The sequence below is a fragment of the Pleurodeles waltl genome, chromosome 2_1, assembly GCF_031143425.1.
Source record: "Pleurodeles waltl isolate 20211129_DDA chromosome 2_1, aPleWal1.hap1.20221129, whole genome shotgun sequence".
NCBI classification, from domain to species: Eukaryota; Metazoa; Chordata; class Amphibia; order Caudata; family Salamandridae; genus Pleurodeles; species Pleurodeles waltl.
In genome coordinates this window covers 775,494,117-775,519,175 of record NC_090438.1, presented here as the reverse complement: position 1 = coordinate 775,519,175, position 25,059 = coordinate 775,494,117, and the positions used below count along the sequence as shown (strand labels likewise).

The 25,059-nt window shown below is 43.3% G+C and overlaps 1 protein-coding gene across 2 annotated transcripts in view; it reads right to left on the bottom strand.

Moving 5' to 3' along the window:
• Window positions 1-25,059, bottom strand: part of CD83 (CD83 molecule) — a 59,897-nt gene that overhangs the window by 18,691 nt on the left and 16,147 nt on the right. Inside the window, exon 4 of one of the 2 annotated variants that reach the window (XM_069218217.1) lies at window positions 14,610-14,716. The exons of the other annotated variant lie outside the window; for it this stretch is intronic. Within the exon in view, the coding sequence (XP_069074318.1) occupies window positions 14,610-14,716 (107 nt within the window). The remainder of the gene's footprint in view (window positions 1-14,609; window positions 14,717-25,059) is intronic. 2 annotated transcript variants of the gene reach the window in all.

Genomic DNA, 25,059 nt, shown 5'->3' with positions numbered 1-25,059 from the left:
ACCCCACAGCGTTTAAATAGTCTCATGTTACAAAACACAATGGAGTGGCCCTTTCTTTTCATGCCTCTCTGGCCTTCCAACCTCTAGCTCATAAATCTGACAAGGAAGGGAGGTTTTTTGATGGTAAAAGGTAAAATAGCAGGCCACCCCTGTAGGATTGCCACAATGTATGCTCCCAATGCAGCTCAGGCAACCTTTGTCCAATCGAGCAAATAGGGGAATTTGCAGATGGAGATATTATACTGCTGGGGGATTTTAACGTGACATGGGATCAAGATATTGATAGCTCCCACCTGGCATGATCAGCAACAGCTAACTTCTCCAAATCCTGAAAAAATACACCCAGACACCAAGGACTTAAGTTCTTTCTCCCACTCCCAGCACACCTACACTCGACTTGATTACATATTTACAAATCAATCCCTTGCGCAGAGTGTTCTGGCTTCAGACTTTCACCCTATAATCATTTCTGACCATGTCCCAGTACAACATAATTTGGACTGGTCTCTAGGTACACCTAGAGAGCGAAGGTGGTTCTTCCCTGCTCCTCTCACTCGAGATGGGGTGTTCCGAGATGAAATTAGCAAAATGATTAAAGAGTTCTTTATCATTAAAGGCCCTCAAGATACTGATATGGCTGCTAACTTGGACGCTTTTAAGGCAGTTATCAGAGGGAAGTGTTTCTCACTAATGTCAACCTTCACTAATAAAAAACCCGGAAACACATGGCATTAGAGGCTGAGATGAAGATAGCAGAACAGAAATTTAAAGATTTCCCCTCTATACAGACACAAAGGACTCAAAGGGAAGTTGCATGCTATCTACACAAACAGAGCAGAGTTTACCATCCTTCGTCTGCGCCATGGGGCATATATGCAGGGCAATAAAATAGGACATCGGCTGGCATGACAACTGAGGGTTAAGCAGGAGAGAAAGTATATCTCTAGCCTAAACCTGGGACAAGGGGGTGAGGCCACAATGGAGAGAAATAAAGCGACCACTTTAAAAAACTTTTACAAAAACCTATACAGGGCCAGCGTGGTCCGCCCAACTGCACTATTTGGAGGGAGTTTCCCTACCGCAAGTCACGCAAGAACAAAACAAAATCTTGGGCAACCTCATTGTGGTGGAGGTCAGGGAAGCGATAATGGCACTAAAACTTCATAAATCGCCGGGGCCAGATGGTGTCACAGCCCAGTTTTACAAAACTTTTGCCCCAGAACTTATACCACACTTAACTAAATTGTTTAATCACATAGCCACTAAACCGGGTGTCACATGCTTGATGAGTGAAGCACTCATATCAGTCATTCCTAAACCAGGGAAGGACCCACATTTCTATTCCTCCTATAGACCCATTGCCTTATTAAACTTAGATGCCAAACTATATTCCAAAATTATGGTCACCCGACTGGAGGGAATTCTGCCAGACTTGATCCACCCAGATCACTCTGGCTTTATAAAGGGGAGGCAAACTCATGACAACCTGAGGCGGGTGATACATTTGATGGAAAAAGAAAAGTGACTAAGAAACAAATCTCAGCAATACTTTTGACTCTGGATACCGAGAAGGCATTCAACCATGTTGATTGGTCCTTCCTGTTTCAAACCATGAGACACTTTGGTTACAGTAAACAAGTATAGCATTGATACAAGCCAATTATATAGCTCCAGTTGCCAAAGTGTTGGTAAATGGCATTGGCTCAGAGACTTTTCGGTGAGAGCGGGGCACCTGCCAGGGTTGCCCGCTTTCTTCTCTTTTTGCTCTTAGTATAGAACCTTTAGCAATGAGAGTGCAACAGCATGAAGAGATACAGGCATACCTTTTGAATCGACTACCCATAAAATCTCTCTGTTTGCGGACAATGTCCTCTTATCTCTGACATCACCAACAACCTCACTTCAAGCCTTGCAATGTGAACTTACTAAATTTAAGGAAGTGGCAGGATACCGAATTAATATATCCACATCTTATCGCCTAAATCTGAATCTAACTTCTGCCGAGATGGAACACTTGATACACAGCTTCCCCTTCCAGTGGGCAAAGAAGAAACTCACAAATATAGACATTAGCCTCACGCCCTGCATGGCTGAGCTATAAAAAGCCAATTATCTCCCTTTGATCCAACAACTCAAATTTAATCTTAAAAGGTGGGTACCTCTGTACCTGTCCTGGCTGGGGCCTATTCACAATACTAAAATGACGGTGCTGCTGCGGTTTCTACATCTCTTTCAAGGATTGCCCATCCTGATGGGGAAAGAGTTTTTTTCCACCCTTTGGACCCTTCTGATTAAGTTCATCTGGCAGTCAGGTAGGGCTAGGCTCCCATACTGAATACTCTGGCTACCAAGATCGGCAGGGGGATTGGCTCTGCCGAACTTCCAGATGTATTACAAGACGGCACAACTACAAGTAATTAGGGAGTGGTCTCTTAAGGAGTCCGATAAACACTGGCTCCACATGAACCTGGCGGACATGGGCTGCTCTATTTGGTGCCTGTTATGGAAACCCAAACCCGACAGGCCCAGTAATGTGTATCTGAGCACCCCCACCCCGAAAACGACTCTAGACACCTGGGATACTGTAAACAAATCGGGAACATGGGCCCAATTTCCGTCTCCATTTACGCCCATCCACTTTAACCCGGCTTTCCCACCAGCGCTTGTCCAGGGACCTTTTGTGAGATGGAGGGTGGGGGGTTGCCTAATGATATCGGACCCATTCCACTGACCCGACTACTCACCTTTGAGAACTGTCAGAAAAATGTCTCACTACCACTAACTGAAAGATACCACTACACACAGCTACGACACTGGGTCCTCCGCCCCAATATTAGGGAAGCAGCGACAAGAGATCTTTCCCCCATTGAACAATTTGTTAAAATTTGTGCAGATTCTAGAAGAGCAATCTCATCCCTCTATAAATTGTTGCTAGACACGATTCCCTGCACTCCTCCCGACATGTCAGGTTTTGTTCTGCTTGGCTAGGAGAGCAGATTACAGAGAGCCAATGGAGTCGACTGTGGAGAGATAACCAGCGCTACAATCCCTCCATGTGGTTGGAGGAAGATCACTACAAAACATTATATGATAGGTACTTATACCCCACAAAACTTTAAAAGATGTTCCCCACTACCCACAATACTTGCTGAAGGGGGTGCGGTCTGTTGAGAGACTTTAACCATGTCTGGTGGTGTCGCATAGGTTCTCATTATCCTAATGAGATTACTGGATTTGGGTGACTGAATCACCTAAATTGTGGGTACTGAGTACAATTCCACACCATGTGATGCTTCTCGGCCTAATCGGGTTTTCCAACTAAGTAGCAGTGCCTCATCTCCACCCCAGAGTGAGGATGATTGTGGCAACTGGGCGCATGACAGAAAGGACTCCTCAGGGGAATCGTGGTCGATCAGATCTCATCCCTTTCTCTCAGTTACATTAGTCTCATACAGGCAAAGACAAACAGAAGCAGATTATAGTTCATTAAGGTTTATTGAAGTAACTGCATCTTAGAGAAAATGGCATGTATTGCAATAACTAGGATGATAAAACACACTAAAAGCAAAATTGTGACAAGGAGAGTGAAACACAAAAACAGTCCCACCATACTGTTACTAGGAATAATATATCTGTATCTCCTACCTAGGCTATGTTAGAGCACAGCATGATAAGCCCTAATCCTCCCCTCAGGTTTCCCCCCTGGGAAGATATCATCCCCCATACCTAAGCAAGGAAGTCTGTGGTCTAGAAAGACACCGTCCCCATGTAGGCTGGGGATTCGACAGTCTAAGCAAGCAGCTGTAGAAAAGACGTTCAGCAATCAGCATGGAGTCGTGGTCATCTGGCTGGAATCTCCCTCTAACGTGTGTGGGACAGAGATGTGTTTTATAATAAAACAGCTGATATTCCAAGAAAGGGTCCCCACCTAAGGATATGTATGTTTCTGTGAATGTCGGAGATACAGGGTACCACTTTTGACAGTAACCCTATCTAACTCCAGCCTTGAGGAGAGCACAAAGTGAAATGAATGCAGTGCTAAGAACCTGATGCTTTCCTAGGTGAAAGAACAACTAGATAGAGAAAATAAAACAACACTGCAAATGTGGCTAATGCTAGAAAAATAAAGCAATGCTGAATAAAATGTAACTGGGCTAAAGTGCACAAAGGCAGGCCTAGTTTGCTAAAATATTGTGTCTGAAACATGGCTAAAATAGCTATACAACAGTGGGATTGCCCTGTGATCTGACCATATTGGACAGAAATCTTAGCCCAGGTAAAAGACATACTGGGGTATCCAGAACCGACCTCCCCAGGATTCACCCTCCTGGGGGTTAGAGAGAAGTCCCTTAAGAATCAAACTGTGGGTGAATTGGGCGAATCTGTGGCTTTGCCTGGGAGCGCCTAAGATGGCTTTGACAGCGGCATGGAAGAGGCCGACAGCTCCCTTGATCACTCAATGGCATGCGAGACTCTGGCAGGCCGACCATGAAGCGATTAGAACATAGTCTTAGAGATAGTTTTAAAAATTCTGAATACCAGTGGGGACTTTCAAGTGTAATTCTTCTCCAGTGGTCTCCCCCTTATGGTCTGCCCATCCTGCACCCCTGTGCTCCACCTCTTCCAGATATGACATGGTTATGACAAAATTCCGGGGCTCTTCACCTCCGAAACTAGGAGACTATAGATTTCAGGTATCCTTGACTAGGCGCTACGTGAAAGATACAAATTAATCCTACTCATGGTCTATGTTGTTATTTGTTCTTGACCAAGTTCTGGTCTTTTTATTTTCCCTTTTTCTTTTTATTCGAGATATGAGTACTGTATTTATTAGTTCTTAGGTAATTGACATGAACCTTAGTTGACACTGTGAAACACACTAGCACTTAACTTTAATGATCTTGTCAATCCCTTTACTATGCAATATTTGTATATTTTTTATTGTGAAAATCCAATAAAGAAAGTTTGACTAAAGTCCGATGAACATGATACTACATGAATTTGAAAGAGACGGAGAAAGGCAAAGAAAGCAAAACTGGGACTTCCTGTGGCTCAATGTTGATGCTAAAAGAACTTGAAAGGATATAACAAAGTAATAACCAAGAATATTATTGTGGCACTCTGTGCCTTAAATTGCTCACTGTGCCACTGGATTCAAGCTAGCCTGGCTGATGAAGGATGGTGCCCTGAAACCGGTCCCAGGATGCTTGTTTCCGGTCCAGGGAGGACCTGGCCTGGCAGTTCGGGCTTGACTGTTCCCATGAGGGACAGGGTCAAGAATGATTTGCATATGGCTGGGTCCAAACTGAGGTGGCATGGTGAGCAAAAGAATGATGGATTAAACCCAGATCTGACTGGGGGTGAGTGTTTGCATTGTTCAGCACTCCGTCCGTCATCCTTTTGTGTTGCTAAAGTTGCCCTAAGTGGGAAGGGTATGCCCAGACTAGGGTCCCTTGTTCACTGTGCCACTGGATTCAAGCTAGCCTGGCGGATGAAGGGTGATACCCTGAAACAGGTCCCAGGATGCGTGTTTCCGGTCCAGGGAGGACCTGGCCTGGCAGCTCGGGCTGGACTGTTCCCATGAGGAACAGGGTCAAGACTGATTTGCATATGGCTGGGTCAAAACTGGGGTTGCATGGTGAGCAAAAGAATGATAGATTAAACTCAGATCTGTGAATGGAGGTGAGTGTTTGTATTGTTCAGCACTCCATCCATCATCCTTTTGTGTTGCTTAAATTGGGGTCCTGCCAGGTACGAAAAAGTGATTGCAATTAAAAAATAAGGTCCATCCAGAGATCTATCAATGCACCCAACATATCAAAATATTTATTAGGGTGACATTTTCCATAGATCACAAAAACATTACAATTTAAACGTAATATTATTATGTTAACTTTAATATTAGAGACTGTGCGGCAGCTCAAAATTGTGAAGCTGTAAATAAAATAAGAATCGAAAGAAACAAACAGTTTAGAGGGGTGGTCTCAGGAGGGTTTCCAGTAAAGCATGATGAATCACCATATGCAAAACATGTGAAAATGTTCGATAGAAAATACTAAGATGGAGTTTGAAAATATTTGCAAAATACAGTATATACATAAAAACATTGAAAACACATTTCTGTACCATGCATACAAACCTACCCCAGGGATGACAGAGAAGAATTTAAATAAAACAAGAAATCATTCATGCATGCCACTGGGGCTCCAAGAGTGTGTAATTTCATTTCTACTACTCCTGGAATTTTGGTGTCCCAGTTTCCATAAGAAAAAAAACACACAACAAAGGAAAACACACATATTGATTTTCTCTTCTTCCAAGGTTAGCCACAAGTTAAAAAAAATATAAATACTAATTGAAAGGGTCAAAGATTAAGGTGGAACATTAAGAAAACTGTTTCCAGAAAAACTACTGAATACAAACATTATACAATATAATCTAAGACATAATTGCCTTGGAAAGTGGCACATACCTGTGTTTCAATTGTAATAGTTACAACAATGTGACTAATGGAAACATAAGGTAAATTTAGGAGAAATCAAGTGGTACTTATTCTATCAAACAGACAAAATGGAGTTGAATAGCCACTAAAATACTTTGCAGGTGGTGGGACCAGCACTTGTTTTTGAGCCCTGGGAGTTATCTTTCATCATCCTAGGGATACTAGAAAGCAAGTGTCAAAGGGAGAAAGAAGGAATGAACAAGAACCTTGTTGGACCTGGCCCTTTTTTGGGAGGGTCATCCCCAAATGTTTTGCCCCCTTCCTCCTATTTTTTCTGACCAGTTTTTGTTGGCTTTAGGACTCTGTGTACTTTACCACTGCTAACCAGTGCTAAAGTGCATATGCTCTCTGTCTAAATTGTATTGGTGACTGGCTTTTCCATAATTGGCATATTTGACTTACTAGTAAGTACCTAGTAAAGTGCACTATAGGTGCCCAGGACCTGTAAATCAAATGCTAATAGTAGGCCTGCAGCACTGATTGTGCCGTCCAGATGAGTAGCCCTGTAAACATGGCTCAGACTGGCCACTGTAGTGCATGTGTGTGCGGTTTTAAACTGCCAATTTGACTTGGCAAGTGTACCTACTTGCCAAGCCCAAACCTTCCCTTTTAGTGCATGTAAGCCACCCCTCAGGTAGGCCGCTGGTAGCCCCATAGCCATGGTGCAGTGTATTTTAAAGGCAGGACATGTACTGCTGTGTTTTACATGTCCTGATAGTGAAATACTGCCAAATCCATTTTTCACTATTGCAAGCCCTATCTTTCCCATAGGTTTACATGAGAACTGCCTTTAAATATATTTTAAGGGCAGTTTCCCGTTGGGAGCAGATGGAGATGTGGAGTTTGGGGTATCTGAACTCACAATTTAAAAATACATCTTTTGGTAGAGGTGGTTTTTAGATTGTCAGTTTGAAAATGCCACTTTTAGAAAGTGGGCATTTTCTTGCTTAACCATTTCTGTGCCTCTGCCTGCCTGTGGAATCCACGTCTGGGTCAGACTGACAGTTGGGCTGTTTGAGAATTCCCTTTATACAGTGACACAAAGGGAGCTGGGGAGTGTCCTACATATCTCGATGAGTCTCCTGGGCTAGAGTGGGGAGGGAGGAGCTAACACCTGCACCTGAAAGGGCTTTGCCTGTCCTCACACAATACAGTCTCCAACCCCCTGGTTTGTGTCTGGGGCCAGGCCTGGGCAAGGCAGGATCTTGGCATCTTGTAAACAACAGAGACTTTCCTATGAAGTTTGCTTAATTCAAAAGCAGAAATGAGTATAAGTAGCAGACCCAAAACCCCAGACCTTTAGAACACTTCTGGATCAAGGGGAGCCTCTGCCAACGAGAATAGCCAAAGAGCTGGAAGAGGAGTACTGCCCCTTAGCTGTGTCTGCTTTGCTGGGTTGGCCTGCATTTGCTGCTTCTGCTTTAGAGAGGGCAAAGACCGGACTTTGCTGTGTATCCTGCTTGTGAAGTTGCTCCATGGGCTTGCACTGAGCTTGCCTCCTGTTAAGAAGTCTCAGGGACAGCAAAGACTTCACCTACCAGCCTCGGAGTTCCCTTGTTGTGGACTCGCCAGGTAATGCCTATTCCAGATTCTGGGCCCTTGGGAGTGAAGGCTGGTTACAAACCGTGAAAAACCAAATGCACTGACTCGGGACGACGCCCGGACTGACTCTGCTACCTGATCCTGCGACACTGCCTGCATGGCCATGGTCCCCGCTGGAATGCACTGCAGCAGCTGTTGACATCCGGTGACTTCGTAAGTCCTGAGTGCTGTGTCACTGACGTCCGTGACAACCGACTCCGTTGCGGCGCCCTCAGCCCCGTGGTGTGACCGCGACCCCGTGAGGATGCCCCACCGCATCTTGACCCGCCGGACATCGACCCCACCGGAGTGCAAGGAACTGACGCTTTGCACCAACACCTCTGCTCTGCAGCACCGGAACCGATGCTGCACCGGATCCAGTGACACCTCGCTTCCCCAACTCCGACACTTTCAAAAGGTATTGTACCTGGGGGTCTGTGCGACTCCGTGACCGGTGGCATTGGCATCAGAGTGTTGGGAAGGACTTCATCATTACGCCGTGACAACCCCAAATTGAACCATTTGTATTTCTAAGAGCTAGATTCAGGTTTAATCTTTTAAAATGCATGACTTTGCTTGTGTATGTTGGATTTTTGTTGTTCTGGTCTTGTTTTACTCTGATAAATATTGGCTAACATTCTAACCTTGTGTTGAGTACTTTTGTGGTGTTTTAACTGTGTTACTGTGTGGGATTGTACAAATACGTTACACATTGCTTTTGAGATAAACCTGACTGCTTGTGCCAAGCTACCAAGGGGGTGAGAAAGGGTAATCTGAGCTGTGTACCTCCCTTGCTCTAACTAGAGTGAGGATCCCTACTCGGACAGGTTGTAAACTGACTGCCAACTAGGGACCCTATTTCTAACAAACTTGCATGAGTGAAATAAAGTGACAGGAAGTCTAGGAAGTGGACGAGAGAGGCATGAGCTGGAATCAATACTCAACTTTGTTTCCCACATCTTAGGCATTTGGTAGTGCCGGTGGTGGGCTCTTAAGTACAACTTTTGACCCTTACACTTATTAATTTTTTTTCTAAACTGTGCACTACGACTTTGCAAATAAAGCAGACCAGCAAGAAATCGACAAAATAGTAACCCATGGATGAAAGATACAACATTAGTACTAGCAAATCATTTATTACAATTGATACATAAACTACACCAGATTTGATCCCAATGTATAGAAGTGGTTTGTCCAATATGAAGAGGAGGAAATGAAAGCAAACACAGGTAAAGTACGAGCCCCTATTCACCTCACAGTCCTGTGAGAGCTTAGTTTACAGAACGGATATTTAATCTACAGGAATAGGCCCGCAACTGGACAGTGACTGTGGGTGACTTATATGATGGTGAGACATTACATATATTTTCTGATCTTATGGAGATATACAGGGTACCAGCTAGTCTCTTTCTTTCATATGGAGGTATGATGGGAAAACTGCATCAATAATGGGACCTACAACATTGGATAGTCTCTTTCTTCTATATGAAGATACAGTGGGGAAGCTGAATTAATCATAAGGCCCACAGAATCGGCGATGCATGACCACACCTTCATGACCATACTAACAATGGGTAATGCCTGCAGAGCTATTAAACAGAATGGTTGTATACCGACTTGGCTGGGGGACCTAATTCATTCTGATGCAAACTGTCGACTGACTTTGGAGAGACGTTAACGGATAGTGAGAGAGACAAATATTAGAATATCTATCACAGATTTACAAGAACGCAAGGACAGAAACGACCAATTCCACTTTTTTGACACAGGGCATATATGACTCCAAAACGAATTGTTAAGCCAAATGACAGAGGCAAAATGCACTAGATGTAGAACTGAAAAGGCTGACTTATTCCTTGTGCTTGTTCTGACTATAGGTTGGGTCATTTTGGTGACTTGTGACTGACAAGATCACAAGATGGAACAAACAACTGATAAGACAGGTGCGTCTTGACCTGAAATGCTGCCTCTTGGGACTATGTTCTAGACCCAAGAGACATAGGCCCTCATTCTGACCTTGGCGGGCGGCGGAGGCCGCCCGCCAAAGTCCCGCCGTCAGGTTACCGTTCCGCGGTCGAAAGACCGCGGCGGTAATTCTGACATTCCCGCTGGGCTGGCGGGCGGCCGCCTTCAGGCCGCCCGCCAGCCCAGCGGGAAAGAGGCTTCCACGATGAAGCCGGCTCGGAATCGAGCCGGCGGAGTGGAAGCTGTGCGACGGGTGCAGTTGCACCCGTCGCGTATTTCACTGTCTGCCAAGCAGACAGTGAAATACTTGTAGGGGCCCTCTTACGGGGGCCCCTGCAATGCCCATGCCAGTGGCATGGGCACTGCAGGGGCCCCGCGACCCCCCCTACCGCCATCCGGTTCCCGGCGGTCGGACCGCCGGGATCCGGATGGCGGTAGGGGGGGGTCGGAATCCCCTCGGCGGCGCAGCAAGCTGCGCCGCCTTGGAGGATTCAATGGGGCGGCGGTACACTGGCGGGAGACCGCCAGTGTTGCCGGTCCGACCGCGGCTTTACCGCCGCGGTCGGAATCCCCTTTGGAGCACCGCCGGCCTGTCGGCGGTGCTCCCGCGGTCCTCCGCCCTGGCGGTCTTTGACCGCCAGGGTCAGAATGACCGCCATAATATGGTGATAAGATTTGTGAACCTAGTATTAGTGTTAGCAGAAAGGTGAATATCGCCTTCCTGGAAATCCCCGAAAAGACCAAATATCCTAATATGTTCATCTTTGATGAATAGGGAAGCATGAATGTGGTGGCAGTGGGATGCCCTTTTGAGAGAATTTCGAGCAGAGGCCTCAGATGAAAGTCCCTGGGTTCCCGAATATGTATTATTGAACCTGCTAAGCTTCATTTATTTATGCTTTTCATTTTTTTATTTGCTCTGTATTCTTTGGAAAAACAATAAAAATACAATAAAAACATGAAGAGGAGGAAATTATGATATACCTCTGGTGCTTAGAGAAACGTTGTGAAATTAGAAATTTGTTGTTGAACAATATGTGTTCAGCTTTGAGGAATACTGGATTAGTATGGGTTACAAGAGATGGGGAGCCAATCGAATTAAACAAAATAAAGGAAGACCTAATTCTTTTAAAAGGTTACTAAAATGTAGGTTAGGTGTAGGCAATCAGAATTCACATAAAGGTTTTTACCTTACAGAAACAAAAGGCATCACAATTGAGAAATTCTTGAGATGATTGATTACTAGCTGGATCTTTGAAGTTTTGAAAGAAGATCAAGGCACTTTTTGTACCTGATTCACAAAATCATTTTTGCACCTCAGATCACTTACATGCACTCAGTGCATAACTGATAAATGCAAACTTACGTTTATAATTCAAAAGACATGGTCATTGATTTTATAGCATAATAATGAAGCCGTACAACATGCTGCATTACCCTTTCCGCTTCATCTCCAACTACTCCTGCTTTTTGTCAGCATCAGCCCCTGCCAAGCACGTCCAGCTATTTCTACAGTTTTTTTTTTTCTTTCAATTTAGATCCATTCTCTTTATCTGTAAGCTTTAGCATGAGTTAAGCCTCAGATTAAACTCTCCTCTTTCCACCTTCTCATTTGCCCTGTGTTTTTCTTAAACTGTGCACCTATATTTTTCCCAGGCTCAGATATCTTAATGTTCCCCAGTGGCTGTATTTCTCCCTGTGCTGCATCGCCGAGCTCTTCCATGTGGATCCCTTTTCACCCACAAGCTGTAGGATCTAGCAAACTCACGAGCTTTGCATTGAGAGGATGAAGAGGATGCTAATAATGACGAAATTGAAAATTCCTCCTGTGTTTTATTCACAAACTACGACAACTTTAGTGCTTACCAACAGGATGCCTTTGAGATTCTTGCCCCTAGTCCCCTAACCTTCAGTGCTCTTTCCACTTTTGCTAAACCTACCATCCATAACTTACTGGGAAAACCCATGTTGGCTACTCTTAATTAAGATTCTCAACTTCTGCAAGTGGCTTCCTTTCCCCAGGTCACTGATAATGTGTGAGCTTCTAGTTTGCCTCTCTCTTGAACAACCCAGATAAGGATACTTTCTGGTCCAAATTCCAAATCTGCATTAGCAGGAAAACGTGTGTGCCATTATCAAGACTGTTCTGAATATTCCTGGTCTTCTTGTCCACCTCCTTGTTGTCCTCCAGTGAGCCTCTGTGTTTCCTATTGAGCTTGTGACTGGGCCAAACACACACTGGTCTTCCTAGGAGATGGCAAACCATCTTTTTCTGTCGGATCCCTAAATCATTGAGCTCTCTGCCGATCCCATCTAGAATTCCATTGATGATGTCCTCTTCAGCAATACGTTAATTACATTTCTCTCAATGTGTGTCTCCACGTTCACCCCGTTCGACAACGCCCAATCCAGCATGAAGAGTCTTTGGCAAGCTGCTCTGTGCCCGGGAATCATCGGGGGAGCTCATCCCCTGGCTGTAGTGGACAATTCTACACCTGTCATTGTTTCTGCAGACTCTCCAAACTCCCCTTCAGCCTCTGCATTCCAAACAAGCAAAAAAAGCTTTCCACTAGGTGAGTGAGGCAAATCCCATTCTCCCATCCATTGGGGTTTGCATCTTCTGATTCCACCCCAACTAGCATTCAATAACATCGGCCCCATTAGTCTTGCAAACTGTTTATGGCTATAATACATATTTCTAGGCTCCTGCTCATCACTGCAAATGCCCACCCCAATGCTCTTCCCTCCAGAGGATCCTTCGCTAGTAGATCAGGAGGTTTAAGGTATAGGTTGAAAAAATGCTATTGTTAGTTCCTCTGTCAAAGACTCCACATTCAGCTGCTTAATAATGGAAAAATCTATCTCTGCCTCCATTTCGATAGCACTGCGGTGGCTTAGCAGTGACAGATTGCTCATGAGTCCTCCAAACTATGCATGTACTACCATCATTAAGATTATCATGTTGCAAGTAGATTCATTTTTTACCTTACCTTTCCTTGAACCCCTCTCCCACTACTTCCTCAAAGGCACCAGGGCCTCATACAGCAGTCAAGCCTAACTCAAATTAGTGATTCTTTTTCAAAACAATCAATGGAATAACTTCCCCATACTTTGCCAAACTCATCTCTCAACATGAACCTGTCAGATTTCTTCTCATATCCTGCGTGTTCCAATCCAGTTTTCCTCCTGGTTGGCCCCTTTCACTTCAACACTTCCATCATACATTTTTTTTTTTATAAAACTAATTCGCGATTCTAAGAGCTGTTGCTGTTTCGCAGTTTATGTCACTGTCTGTTATAGTGGCTAGAGTTTAACTGATTGAGCCATCCTGCTGGTACACCTAAATTGTTCTTTGCTGTGGGATACAAATAATTAAAAGATGATTACTGATTACTTGAAGTCCTACATATTTCAACTTGTCTGAGGAGGCATGTGTGGTGCGGTGTTTCCAATGCTATACACAAAGCCAAATGGATCAGGAGGGAGCATGTTACCAGAATCGGACAAGATAAGGAGGTGATGACAAATGATTATCAGTCACTGATTGATATGTTTGCTTGCGTATGGCACTGTACTTTGTTATGGATATCTATAACATTTTGATAATGAGTAACATATCTGGTTTGGACAGGAAAGACTTTAGAATATCTTCCAGTTTATACAACAAAAGTAAACTTGGATTATTACAAACACTAGTTCAAATGAACACATTTCGCTCATTTTACGCTGGCACCATCAATCCCAATAAAGTGGTGAAGAGGCTTAAAGTTTGCTTTAACTCAAACAGACCATACAGAACAAGGCCCCATTATATATTCAGGTTGGGGGATAAAGGCAGACTGTCTTCCAATTATCCTGAACGCCGTTAACTGAACTCCCCTGGTTACCAAGAAATTCAAACAAGCATTTGCAATGCAATGGGTCTCGTGCTTGCTCGAGTTACAGCAATTAGTGTTGTAAATTCCTAACTGGACTTTTCTTGCCAAATAAATTGAAAATGAAAAGTAAAAGTAAAACAGTTGAATAAGAGAGCCGGTTCAAATTGTCACACCTGCCATGAGCATGAGTGCGAAGGAGTGATACAAAAGGAAAAAGAATTTCGCTTGCAGTCAAACGTATCAGCAAACGTGCAATTATCCATTGAATAGGGTCGATGGCCACTGTGGTAACAAAACTGCCCCAAGGAGGGACAAACATAAAACATTAACCAATGATAACAAAGGATTTTTTTGAAAGGCAAGCCCATGAACGAATGATAGTTTTGGACATGTAGTGGGCATGGTTAAAAGCAGATCGATTACAACAGAGCGCTCAACCTAAAATAGGAAATCGGGAGGTTTCCACTGTTTAGGAATGAACGGCCCTTAAACTTGTCCTGCAAGATAGGGCATTTTCGAACTAATCTTCTTTGGTTCCAGGAAGGGCTTGTTCCTTGAGAAAATCTTTTTCCAGTCTCCCCAAAAATGTATTTGTTTAAGTATCTGAAATGTAGAGTCACTGGAGGAATATAGCCACAAATTGGCACGTAAAAGAATATACATAAAAAAGTGGAAGTACTTACATAGTTAATAAATAGAAGCAACAATGACAGTAGCAGGAGGAAGATTACCAACATTTCAGTATTTCGATATTTTGAATTTTGGTTTTGATTGTTTTGTGCAGCATCCACTAAAACATGGAAAATAAATATATTTGTTATGCATGCAACAATATACTTATAATGTACATATAGATAGAACATCATATAAAACAAGAAAGCAATTACACTGACCAGTTTCTTGGTGTTATATAAGATAATGAAGCAAGATTAGCTTTTTAAGTATATCCTCTGCCATATACATTATTACAAAATGAGTAAGCCTCATATTTTGATGCCAATGCCTTCTGTGTGAATGCCATTTTTAGCTTGAGCCTACTAGACGGCTCAAAGTACATATTGTGGGCTTACCAAGAACATACAGGAACTTGCTGCCCCCACCGCCACTGCTTACCAAAGGTTGACTTTACTGTCACTCTTGTTTGCTTCCTTTCTATTGGATGGATTTCATTGTTTCAGCTGGTACATTTTGGGCCTGATTAAGACCTTGGCGGATGGGCTACTCCACCATAAAATTGACAGATTTACCGCCGTGTTACAAGTTCTATTATATTCTATGGAACTTGTAAAATAGTGGGCGGAATATCCGTCACTTTTGTGACAGAGTAGCTTATCCGCCAAGGTCGTAATTAGGCCCTTTGTGTTTATGCCTCCCGATACAGCATGGCTAAAAAATATCAGCAAAGCTAATAGGTCTCACAGGGGCGGCCTATTGGCTTTGCCATTTTTTTTATGTGGTAGGGCATAAACGTCAACCCCAAAAAAGTGATGCATCGGTTCAGGTATTGACACACTGACACAGCACAAGAAGTTTGTGGATGAACTTAGGCCTATATCTGTTTATTGGGAAACTGCACTTGTCTGTGCAGGTATGTTGCAAAGAATTTTATAGCCCACCGCATGCTATATATCCCGTGTGGTGGGCATCTCTGAATATGATTGGAAGACGTCCCTGTGGAGTGTGAGAGAGAGTGATAATGCTCTCTGTGCTGGAACTGTGGACAGTGAGATTCTGACTCCATTTTTGCAACAGAAACAGAAGACACAATTTCTGTTTTATTTAGGGCAAGGAGACGGAGGAAATATAGAAAGTAAACCAGATTGATTACTTTATGACATTCATAAAGAACAATGTAAAAACACATTAGTGTTGAATTAAGTGTACAAAATACTGAAGAGCAAGAGATCACAACAGAATTTGACCATGCCACAGAGATAATGTGTATTGATATAAAACCTAAGACAATTTCCCTGTACTTTCAATTAAACATGCAAGCTAAGACAGATTGTGATGTTAACACAGAAGAAAACATTGCAAAAGGGAAAGAGAAGGGATCACATCCACACACATAAAATGTAGAATTGCTTCATTTATATCCAGCAACCACTTCTTAAGCATGACAGATATTTAAAAACACAGCTATATAGTGTTAGATTCATTCATAAAGTTCCATAAAACCATTACATATGTCTTCCTACTTGTAGGAAGCTGTCTCTCTGTATATTATATCAAAATTAGATAAAGGCCCTCATTATGACCCCGGCGGACAGCGGTATTTTGGAGAAAAGTACTGCCAACAGGCTGGCGGTACTCTTCCCCAAAATATGACATTGGCGGTGTGGCTCAAGCCAAACCGCCAATGTACCACTCCATCTGCCAGGGCGGTAACAGCTGCCGGGCTGGAGACTTCAGTCTCCAGCCATGCAGCCGTTACTGTCCCACCCGCGGGATTATGACCCCTCCTACTGCCATGGTTTTCGTGGCTTCCTTACCGCCACGAAAACCATGGCAGTGGGCACTATCAGTGACAGGGAATTCCTTCACCCCCCTTCCCCTTTGCTGGGTTCTCCCCCACCCCCCCTCCCACTCCAGACCCCTCCACAACATACACGCACATTCATGCACCATCATACACATGCATACACACACTCATACCCATATTCACCCACGCATGCATACATCCATTCACACACACATCCACACACACTGACATACATACACGCACCCACGCATTCTGACAACACAACATACACACACACTTACAACTATGCATGCACACATGCATTCCACACGCCACAAACCTGCATGCAGGCACACACAAACATACACCCCCCCCCCACACACACACAACACCCCCCAACCCCTCCCCTGTCGGAGCCCCCGACTTACCTGATTGCAGGGGGTCTACTAAGGTGCTGGAGGCTAAGTCCAGGGTGTCGGTTTCGGGAAATCAAAGGCTGGACAAGGAGGAGGGCCACCTGCTGGATGTTGCTGCACCAAAGGTCGGATTTCCCAAGGCCAGGGGGCTGCGGGTGCAGGGGTACCTTTCGGCAGCAGCACTCTTTGTCCGGTTCTCTCACTGTCAGGGGGTCCTCTGGGTTTAGGCTGGAGGAATCGTCCTGTTGGACAGGAGGGGTCAACCCAGGGTGCAGATTAGGTCAGAATTGCCTGGGGACCAGCTCTAGTCGGTTGGGCCACCTGGACACAGACCATGGGTGTCGGGTGCAGAGTGGGCAGGACTTGCGGATCCGGGCAGTGCTGGAGTTTTTGGTTGGAGTTTCTTTTTGGACAGGGCCGCTGTCCACTGGAGTTCTTGGTCCTCTAGGGTGCAGGCAGTCCTCGAGGCTTTTAAGAGGTTTCTGGTTCTGCAGGATGCATCGCCTTCTTGTAGCACGGCTTCAGAAGCTGGAGACAGGCCTGTAGGGCTGGGGCCAAGTCAGTTGGTGTCATCAGTCTTCTCTGCTGAGGATCAGCTTACCTGTCCTTCTTCTTTCTCATTGTCTTCCTCTTGAGGCTGCAAGGAATCTGATGAGCTGGGTTCAGGGGAGCCCTTAAATCCTGGATTTAGGGGAGTTACAGGGGTCAGAGAGCAGTAGCCAATGGCTACTGTCCCTGAGGGTGACTACACTCTTCTGGTGTCCACTCCCTTTGGGGAGGGGAATACAAACCTAACCCTATTGGTCCCTGTCCTCCAAACAAAGATAGAGGATTTTGCAAGGAGGGGGTCACTTCAGCTCTGGACACCTTAGGGAAGGTCCCAGCTGAAGTCGTCACTCCTCCTTGCTTTCCCTAATTTTCTCGGTGGACTTGCCCCCAAAAGTGGGGCTTTGTCCGGGGGTGGGCATCTCCACTAGCTGAAATGCCCGGGGCACTGTAAGAGGCCTGATCCTTTGATGCTCACCATTAGGTATTACAATTCCTGCAGGGGGGAGGTGTGAAGCACCTCCACCCGGTGCAGGATTTGTTTCTGGCCACAGAGAGCACAAAGGTTCTCACCCGATGTGGTCAGAAACTTGTCTGGAAGTGGCAGGCTGGAACTAGAAGTTTGGCTAAAATACAGGGGGCATCTCTAAGATGCCCTCTGGATGCATTTGTCAATAAATCCAACACTGACATCAGTGTGGGTTTATTATGTTGAGAAGTTTGATTCCAAATGTCCCAGACTTCAGTGGAACCATCATGGGGCTGTGGAGTTCCTAATGACAAACTCCCAGCCCATGTACTTTATGTGTCCACACTGCACTTACAATGCCTAAGAATGGACGTAGACACTGTAGGGACATAAAGCTCATGCAGCTATGCCCTCAACTATGGTATAGTGCACCCTGCCTTAGGACTGTAAAGCCTGCTAGGCTAGAAGGGTGACTTACCTATGCCACAAGCAGTGGTTTGTGGGCATGGCACCCTGAGAAGGGTGCCATGTCACATTTGTCCTTTTCTTTCCACCAGCACACACAAGCTGCAATGGCAGTCTGTATGTGCTTGGTGAGGGGTCTCCCAGGATGGCATAATACATGCTGCAGCCCTTGGGGACTTTCCCGTGGCCACAGGCCCTTGGTACCATGAGTACCTTGTACACAGGACTTAACTGTGTGTCAGGGTTGTGCCAATTGTAGAAGGAATGATATATTTTTAGGGAAAGAACTCTGGTGGTGGGGCCTGGTTAGCAGGATCCCAGCACACTCTCAGTCAAGTCAGCATCAATATCAGGCAAAAGGTGGGAGATAACCATGCCAAAAAGGGCACTTTCCTAGAATACTTATCCAGCTTCCCCTCTGATGCATGAATATTTGAAAACAGGTAGCTTTTGCAGGTCCTAAATCCAGACGTCAGCATCAAATTTTCCTATGATTTCTTTGTCTTAGTGTCATCTTTTTTCAAGATCAATAAAGTTTTATTAAAATTCTCTGTTTCTCCACACATATCAAGCATGTTTTCTACTCTGATATCCCTCTCTAATCTAAGTTTCTGCAAAACAACAAACCAAGAATTGAACACCAATTCACAGTTCACACTAACTAAACATACAAGTGTACAATTCCTTTTTGACATGGCTAACTTCAGTCATTCTCTAACATTTTTTTGGCAATGCTTTAGGACTAGCATGCAGCATCTGCAAACCAGTAAAGACTGGTAGGAGTGCTTTAAACTCAGATCAAAAGCACATGTGAAGCTGTTTTGCATTATTAAGAACCATTGCTCCTCCATCATTGGTACATTCATTCCTTCAGGGCTAGAAGTAAAACCTTCATCAAATCTATATGCAACAGGAGAGGTTATAAGCTTTTTGTAACAACTGGGACAGAAACCACCCCTGTCATAGGTTTAAAATCAACTAGGGCATTAAGACAAAATACCTTACAGTTGCATGGTCTTTAGAGTTTCTTTCAAAATAAGATACATTCACCTCCTTTTTTTCAGGGCAAACTACTCTGAGTAATTATCTTACCACACTAGATCTACACTAATAACACAGGTAATTACACTAGGTTTGCAGCCTTTCCCCACAATATTTAAGAATAGAGGGCCTGATTTACAGTTTGGTGGATCGGGTACTCTGCCACATTTGTGTTACAGTTCACCAAATTGACAGATCACTCACTATAGTTAGAATCAGGCAGAATGTCACGTGTCCGATGGTGGTGTCCACAATGGTGGAAAGTCTACATCGATAGCCCAAAAGAGTTGAGGTTCTGGGTGTAGGTGCATCAGACCATCTGCCCTATTAAGAACAGATAGACTGATGGACTTTTTTCAGTTTGGAATCGGCAGGTAAACCCTGGTAGTCCTGAACAGAAAAAAATAAAAATAACACCCACACACAGGGAGAAAACTCCAAAGATGTCAGGGCCATTAGTTTTTTTTGTTTTACAAAAACCAACTCCAACTTTGGAAGTTTTTTTGAAGGACAATAAAGTTTGCTGAGCTATTGCATGAAACAAGGAATACATTTTGCGAAATGCTATCTAAATCACATGATATTATGGGTAACCACAAATTCACAGTTGTACAAATAACCACATAAATGCATAGGTTTCTTAAATATCCATTTTTCATTAATTGGATTTTTACCATTTGAATTGATTCATTGTTGTAACACAATAAAAAATCATTATAAGCTGCAGCGCAGTTGTTGGCTCTGGGTATCGCATGTTTTTGGATAAGCAAGAAACAATATATGTCCCACTGATCAGAAGAGTAACAGAGATAACAGTATATTACTTTTGTACATCGGCCATTGAGGGAATGAAATACAAATGAAAGTGTCAATTAATTGTATTTTTTCCTACTTATTTTGATTCGTTTTTTTAATTTCCACCATTAGATTCTTTGGTAAAACCATGAGTGATCTACACAAGTGATTCCTTGATGAATTCTGACTGTTGTCTACCTTTAAGAAATGTATAGCTTTCTAGGTTCCATACCTGTTGCAACCACAAACTGTGAACTGGTAGAAACCACAAACATAGGAAAAAACAACTACCACTTAGATACCTGGAAAACCTGTGATTAAAAAAAGAAAAAAAGTTTTTTTTAACAACTTTGCTTGTTCCTGGAAGCTGTGAAGAGGGTGATGTTAGCACACCAAACGTTTTGTTAGTCATTTCTAGTAGAAAACATATCCTTTTTTGCATAGCAGTTTTTCCCATTTTCCCCAGAAAATGTTTCCAACATTATTACTTTTTTCTGGTACCTTTTGGGCCAATCCACAACCCCTGGATATGTTTAGAATCTCCATCAGGCAGGAACAAACAGAAACCGATTTAGCCAGGATAGCTTTTGTGGGGGAAAAGTTATGAAGGCCTAAGCGTGAACATCACACAAGGGGCTCAGCACAATGATGCCTCATCACTTAAGGGGTTAAACTGCCAGAGGGAAAACAAATGCATTCAAAAGGGTAGAGCTAACAGTGATCCCTGAGGGATACCAAAGATAATTGTGTGATGGCAGGAGAGAAAGGAAGACAATGAGACTGAATGTTTATGGCCTTGCAGAAAAGAATGAACACAACCTGAAGTACAGTCTTTCACTACAACAAGAATAATCTTTCCAAATTATGGAGTGAAAGAGAGTGTCAAATGCTGCGGACAAGTCAAGATGGACAAACATCGCAATGTCACCTTTGATCAACATCATCCATAAATTGTCTAGGACCGAGACTAAAGCTCAATCGATCCTATGCGGAAGTCGAAGCAAATCATGAGCAATTGCCAAGACTTTTGTATCCTTGGAAAATGTGAAAACCCCAAAACAGGTCTTTCCTCCAGCAGTTTTGATGCATTAGGGTGCTGTGAGAAAGGCTAATAATGTCTAAATGTATTAGGATCTGCATTAGTCCACTTTAAAAGGAGCACCATGAAGGTCCGTTTCTACTAGCCTGGCACTACTGCTTTATTCAGTGGGATGTTGCAAAGATCCATTAAAGAAGGCATGTCGTTATCAGCAGCCAGGTTTATTAACTTCACTGTGCAGGGGTCAGGAGATCTAAACTTTATCAGTTGCATCACTAAAAGGACAAATTTGTAGTAATCTGAGGAGGGTCGTAAGGGCTTGTTAAGGCAGAAACAGCTCATTAGAAGCAAAACTGTCAGGAATACTAGTGCCACCATAGTGTATGGATGAAAGATCCTGAGCAATATTGAAAACGTTCCAGAGGCATTATATGTATTAAAAATTCTATAGCTAAAATTTGCTTTCTACATTTACAAGATTTCTTTAATTGTGTCAGGTCATTGTTAAATCTATCAACAGAAAGCCTAGCATAAGCAATATTGGCTTTCTTAACAGAGGCATCATAATCAAAAGCATCTTCAATCCAGTTTTTGAAAGTACCAATATTAGTGGAGATATATCATGTTAAAGATAAAATGTCCTTTTCTAAAGCCGTAAAAGGTCAAATTGTTTAACCCTGGCCTATGACCTACTAACTTTAGACGTTAGGAGAGAACATTTCAGGGTAATGTTGTGATGTCAATGTTAAGCAAAAGACAGAATGTGAATGAATCAAAGGAAGCGAAACCCAAATCGGTTGAGTGCACCAATGAATGCGCAGGGCCTGATATATGCTGATGTGGACCTAATGATGTAGGCATTCTAGCACACTGGAAACTTCTAGTTTTAAAGATGACTCTGTCCATGATTTGGAATCGCCTTATAAAGGAAATGTATATGACTACATAATAAAAGGATAAATGTATTCAGCACAATGAATTTCAGACTAGTTTGCACGATCTGGAGTGTGATAAATCAGGCAACGAGCAGTTGTAAACATACATGATGGTGAAAATAGCTGACAGCATATTTGTCAACAAAAATGTATAAAAAGACACCAAGTTATCCTAATATCCTATCTCACTATGTTAATGAACCCTTTTCCTCTATCCCGGCTACAGTTATACTAGAAAAATACAATAATCACTGGTGAATGCTAAACATAAATCAGGGCCATAATCATCCCCCAACCCTGTTTCTGTAGCAAACTGTTGATCAATAAATCAAACTCTTGAAGTATGTAAAACAGACACAATTCATAATTCCTAGTAGCAATGACACAACCACCAAGGAAACAAAATACATCTCTAGAATTATATGTGACAAATGGGAGCGCTGCTTTTGTTATTTCATGACTGTGGGAACTGATTTTTTTCAAATGTCAAATTGGTTTTATCGCTGGGATTTTTTGGCTGAGAGACTTGGAACTTGATGTCTAATTCCTAAACTCTAAAAGGGATTAAAAGGGACCAAATATGGCCTGTCAGGAATATTGGTAGAGCGGCAGGTGGGGTTGAGAAATCTGGAATGCAAAGCGGAAGGGGAGTTTGGAAAGTGGGGAAGCTGTGAGCTATTTGGGGTGACAATGTCTGCTTCCCACATCATGCCTGAGGGGGTGGGCAGAAGCTGGGCTGTATATCTCTGCCCCAGATCTGCAATAATGTTCCAGCAAATCACAGTGGAGGCCCATATTCAGATCCTGGCACTGTGGCCATCCTGAAGCAAGATTGGACACCATATTTAGACACCCTACATGCCTGGCAAGGATAGCTATCCTGTAAAGAAAGCCATTGCCACTGTAGCTTTCTTCACAACATTAAAGGTTTGCTGAGTGGGGCCATGTTTACAGTGATGTTCAACAACATATTTTGTTCACAAAAAACGAACTCCCAAAGCTGGAGTTTGTTTTCTCTGACCAAAAAGTAAAGAGCTCTTGTATTTAGGGAGCTTTTCCCTGTACGTGGTAGCCATTTAACATTTTCCCTGCCTATTTTTGCATGATGGAAACAGTTATAAAAAGTGAGTGACAGTAGTCCTGCCCTGAATAGGGGTGAGGGGGAGACAGTCACTATGAACCAGCGGTCCTGTAGCAGACTGACAGCTGGGTCACATTCTTGTACAGGGGCTGCAATTACAGGTTTGTTAGAGCAGTGGTTCCCATCCTTTTGACTTCTGTGGTCCCCCATGTTATCATTACCGGGGACCCCCACTAAATCATTATTGGAATCTAGGGACCTCCCCACTGAGTCATTACTGAAAGCTGAGGATCTAATCTATTCATATTATTTAATTTCCTAAGCAGTCACGGCCCCCCTGAGGAGGCTTTGCGGACCCCCAGGGGTCCCCGGACCACAAGTTGGAAACCACTGTGTTAGAGTTTATCGACCCCAGGGAGCTAGAGTTATGTCAAATTTAGTGAAGTAAGCATAGGCACCAATATCTACAGGTCATGTCCTTTTGCAGGACTGAATTCGGAATTAACTAGTGCACTGCACCGGACCACTAGGATTGAGAGGCATGGCCCCTAGCTTTTATGTGATTCCGTGGTAAAATAAAAGAAAAGTAAACCTTCAACAATGTAAAGTCATCTCTAATCATGGAAGATATTTTTTTTGTTTTGCCCTCCTACTTATTGTTGCATGATTGTTGGGATGTGAGTGATTTAAAAACTGCCAGACGACCCTTATATTAAACTTTATTTCAGGTCAAACTTGTCAGTTGATGCCGTTCTATGTATATCTACAGCATTGTCTTCTCTTTCACTTGCCCATCACGGAGCTTAATTTTCGCTCTTGCAGTACCATTATAACTTTTTTCAGGTCAGTATCTACAATAGTCATTATCTTGGGCAGATGCAGCATTTACACTTGAGACGCTTTAAAGTAATTTGATATTGTCTTCATGCCGCTGTTGCACTGGTTTACATATCTACCCCCATTCCTCTATCGCTACCATTTGCATTACTTTGTACACTGCAGTACTATACAAAGTGCAGAAATAGAGTTGAAGACAACTGATTACTAAGTTTGGCATCACTTCTCCATGGTTCCTTTTCTTTCAGCCCCATAGTCACGTTGAGTTAATATGTGACGCAGCTACAATTCACACAATGCTGATGTAATAAGTAAAGAAAAATTGGTAAAGAAAATTGCAATTTGGAATGATTTTTGTAATTAACCTAGCTTTTTAAAAAAGAAATCCCAAGTAGCATTTTTAAAACTTGGATGACAGCTCAATGCAACATGCTTCACAAGTATCAAAATACGTTTTTTTAATTTTATAAGGTTAACAATCCTGCATTCTTGTGTATTGAATGAGTTGCTATACTTATTACACTGGTATCATTGAACATAATTACAAACAGGAGGGCATTTTTTTTTTACAAAGTCATTGAACATTTTGGAGCATTACTTTCAGAGTGCTATTTCTTTTTCCAACAAAGTGCATATTCCACAAGAGGAGGGTCACTTTCAGTAGAATTCAAGCAGCTCTCAACAAAGACATTTCTAGAACCAAGCACCTAATTTAGACTGGCGGGCAGTCTGCGATCCGCCAGTGTTGTGGATTCCATAGCGGAGGCAAGGCCAAGCGGCCTGATGCGCAGTAATTTTTCTACCTGAATGATGGGGGCAATTTTCCCTCCCAGTGTCCACCATGTGAAACAAAGCTGACACAGGCGAGAAAATTAGTGATGATTACCCCGCCCACAATAGGGTGAGAGCAACCATCACTGTGACAGGCAGTCCCTTGGCAAGCAGGCTACCACATCAGAAAATTACACCAGCTGATGCTTCAGTGATGTAAACCTAGTGCTTCCCTCTACTCTAAGCAGACTTATGCTTCGGCTTGGCCAAATAAAAA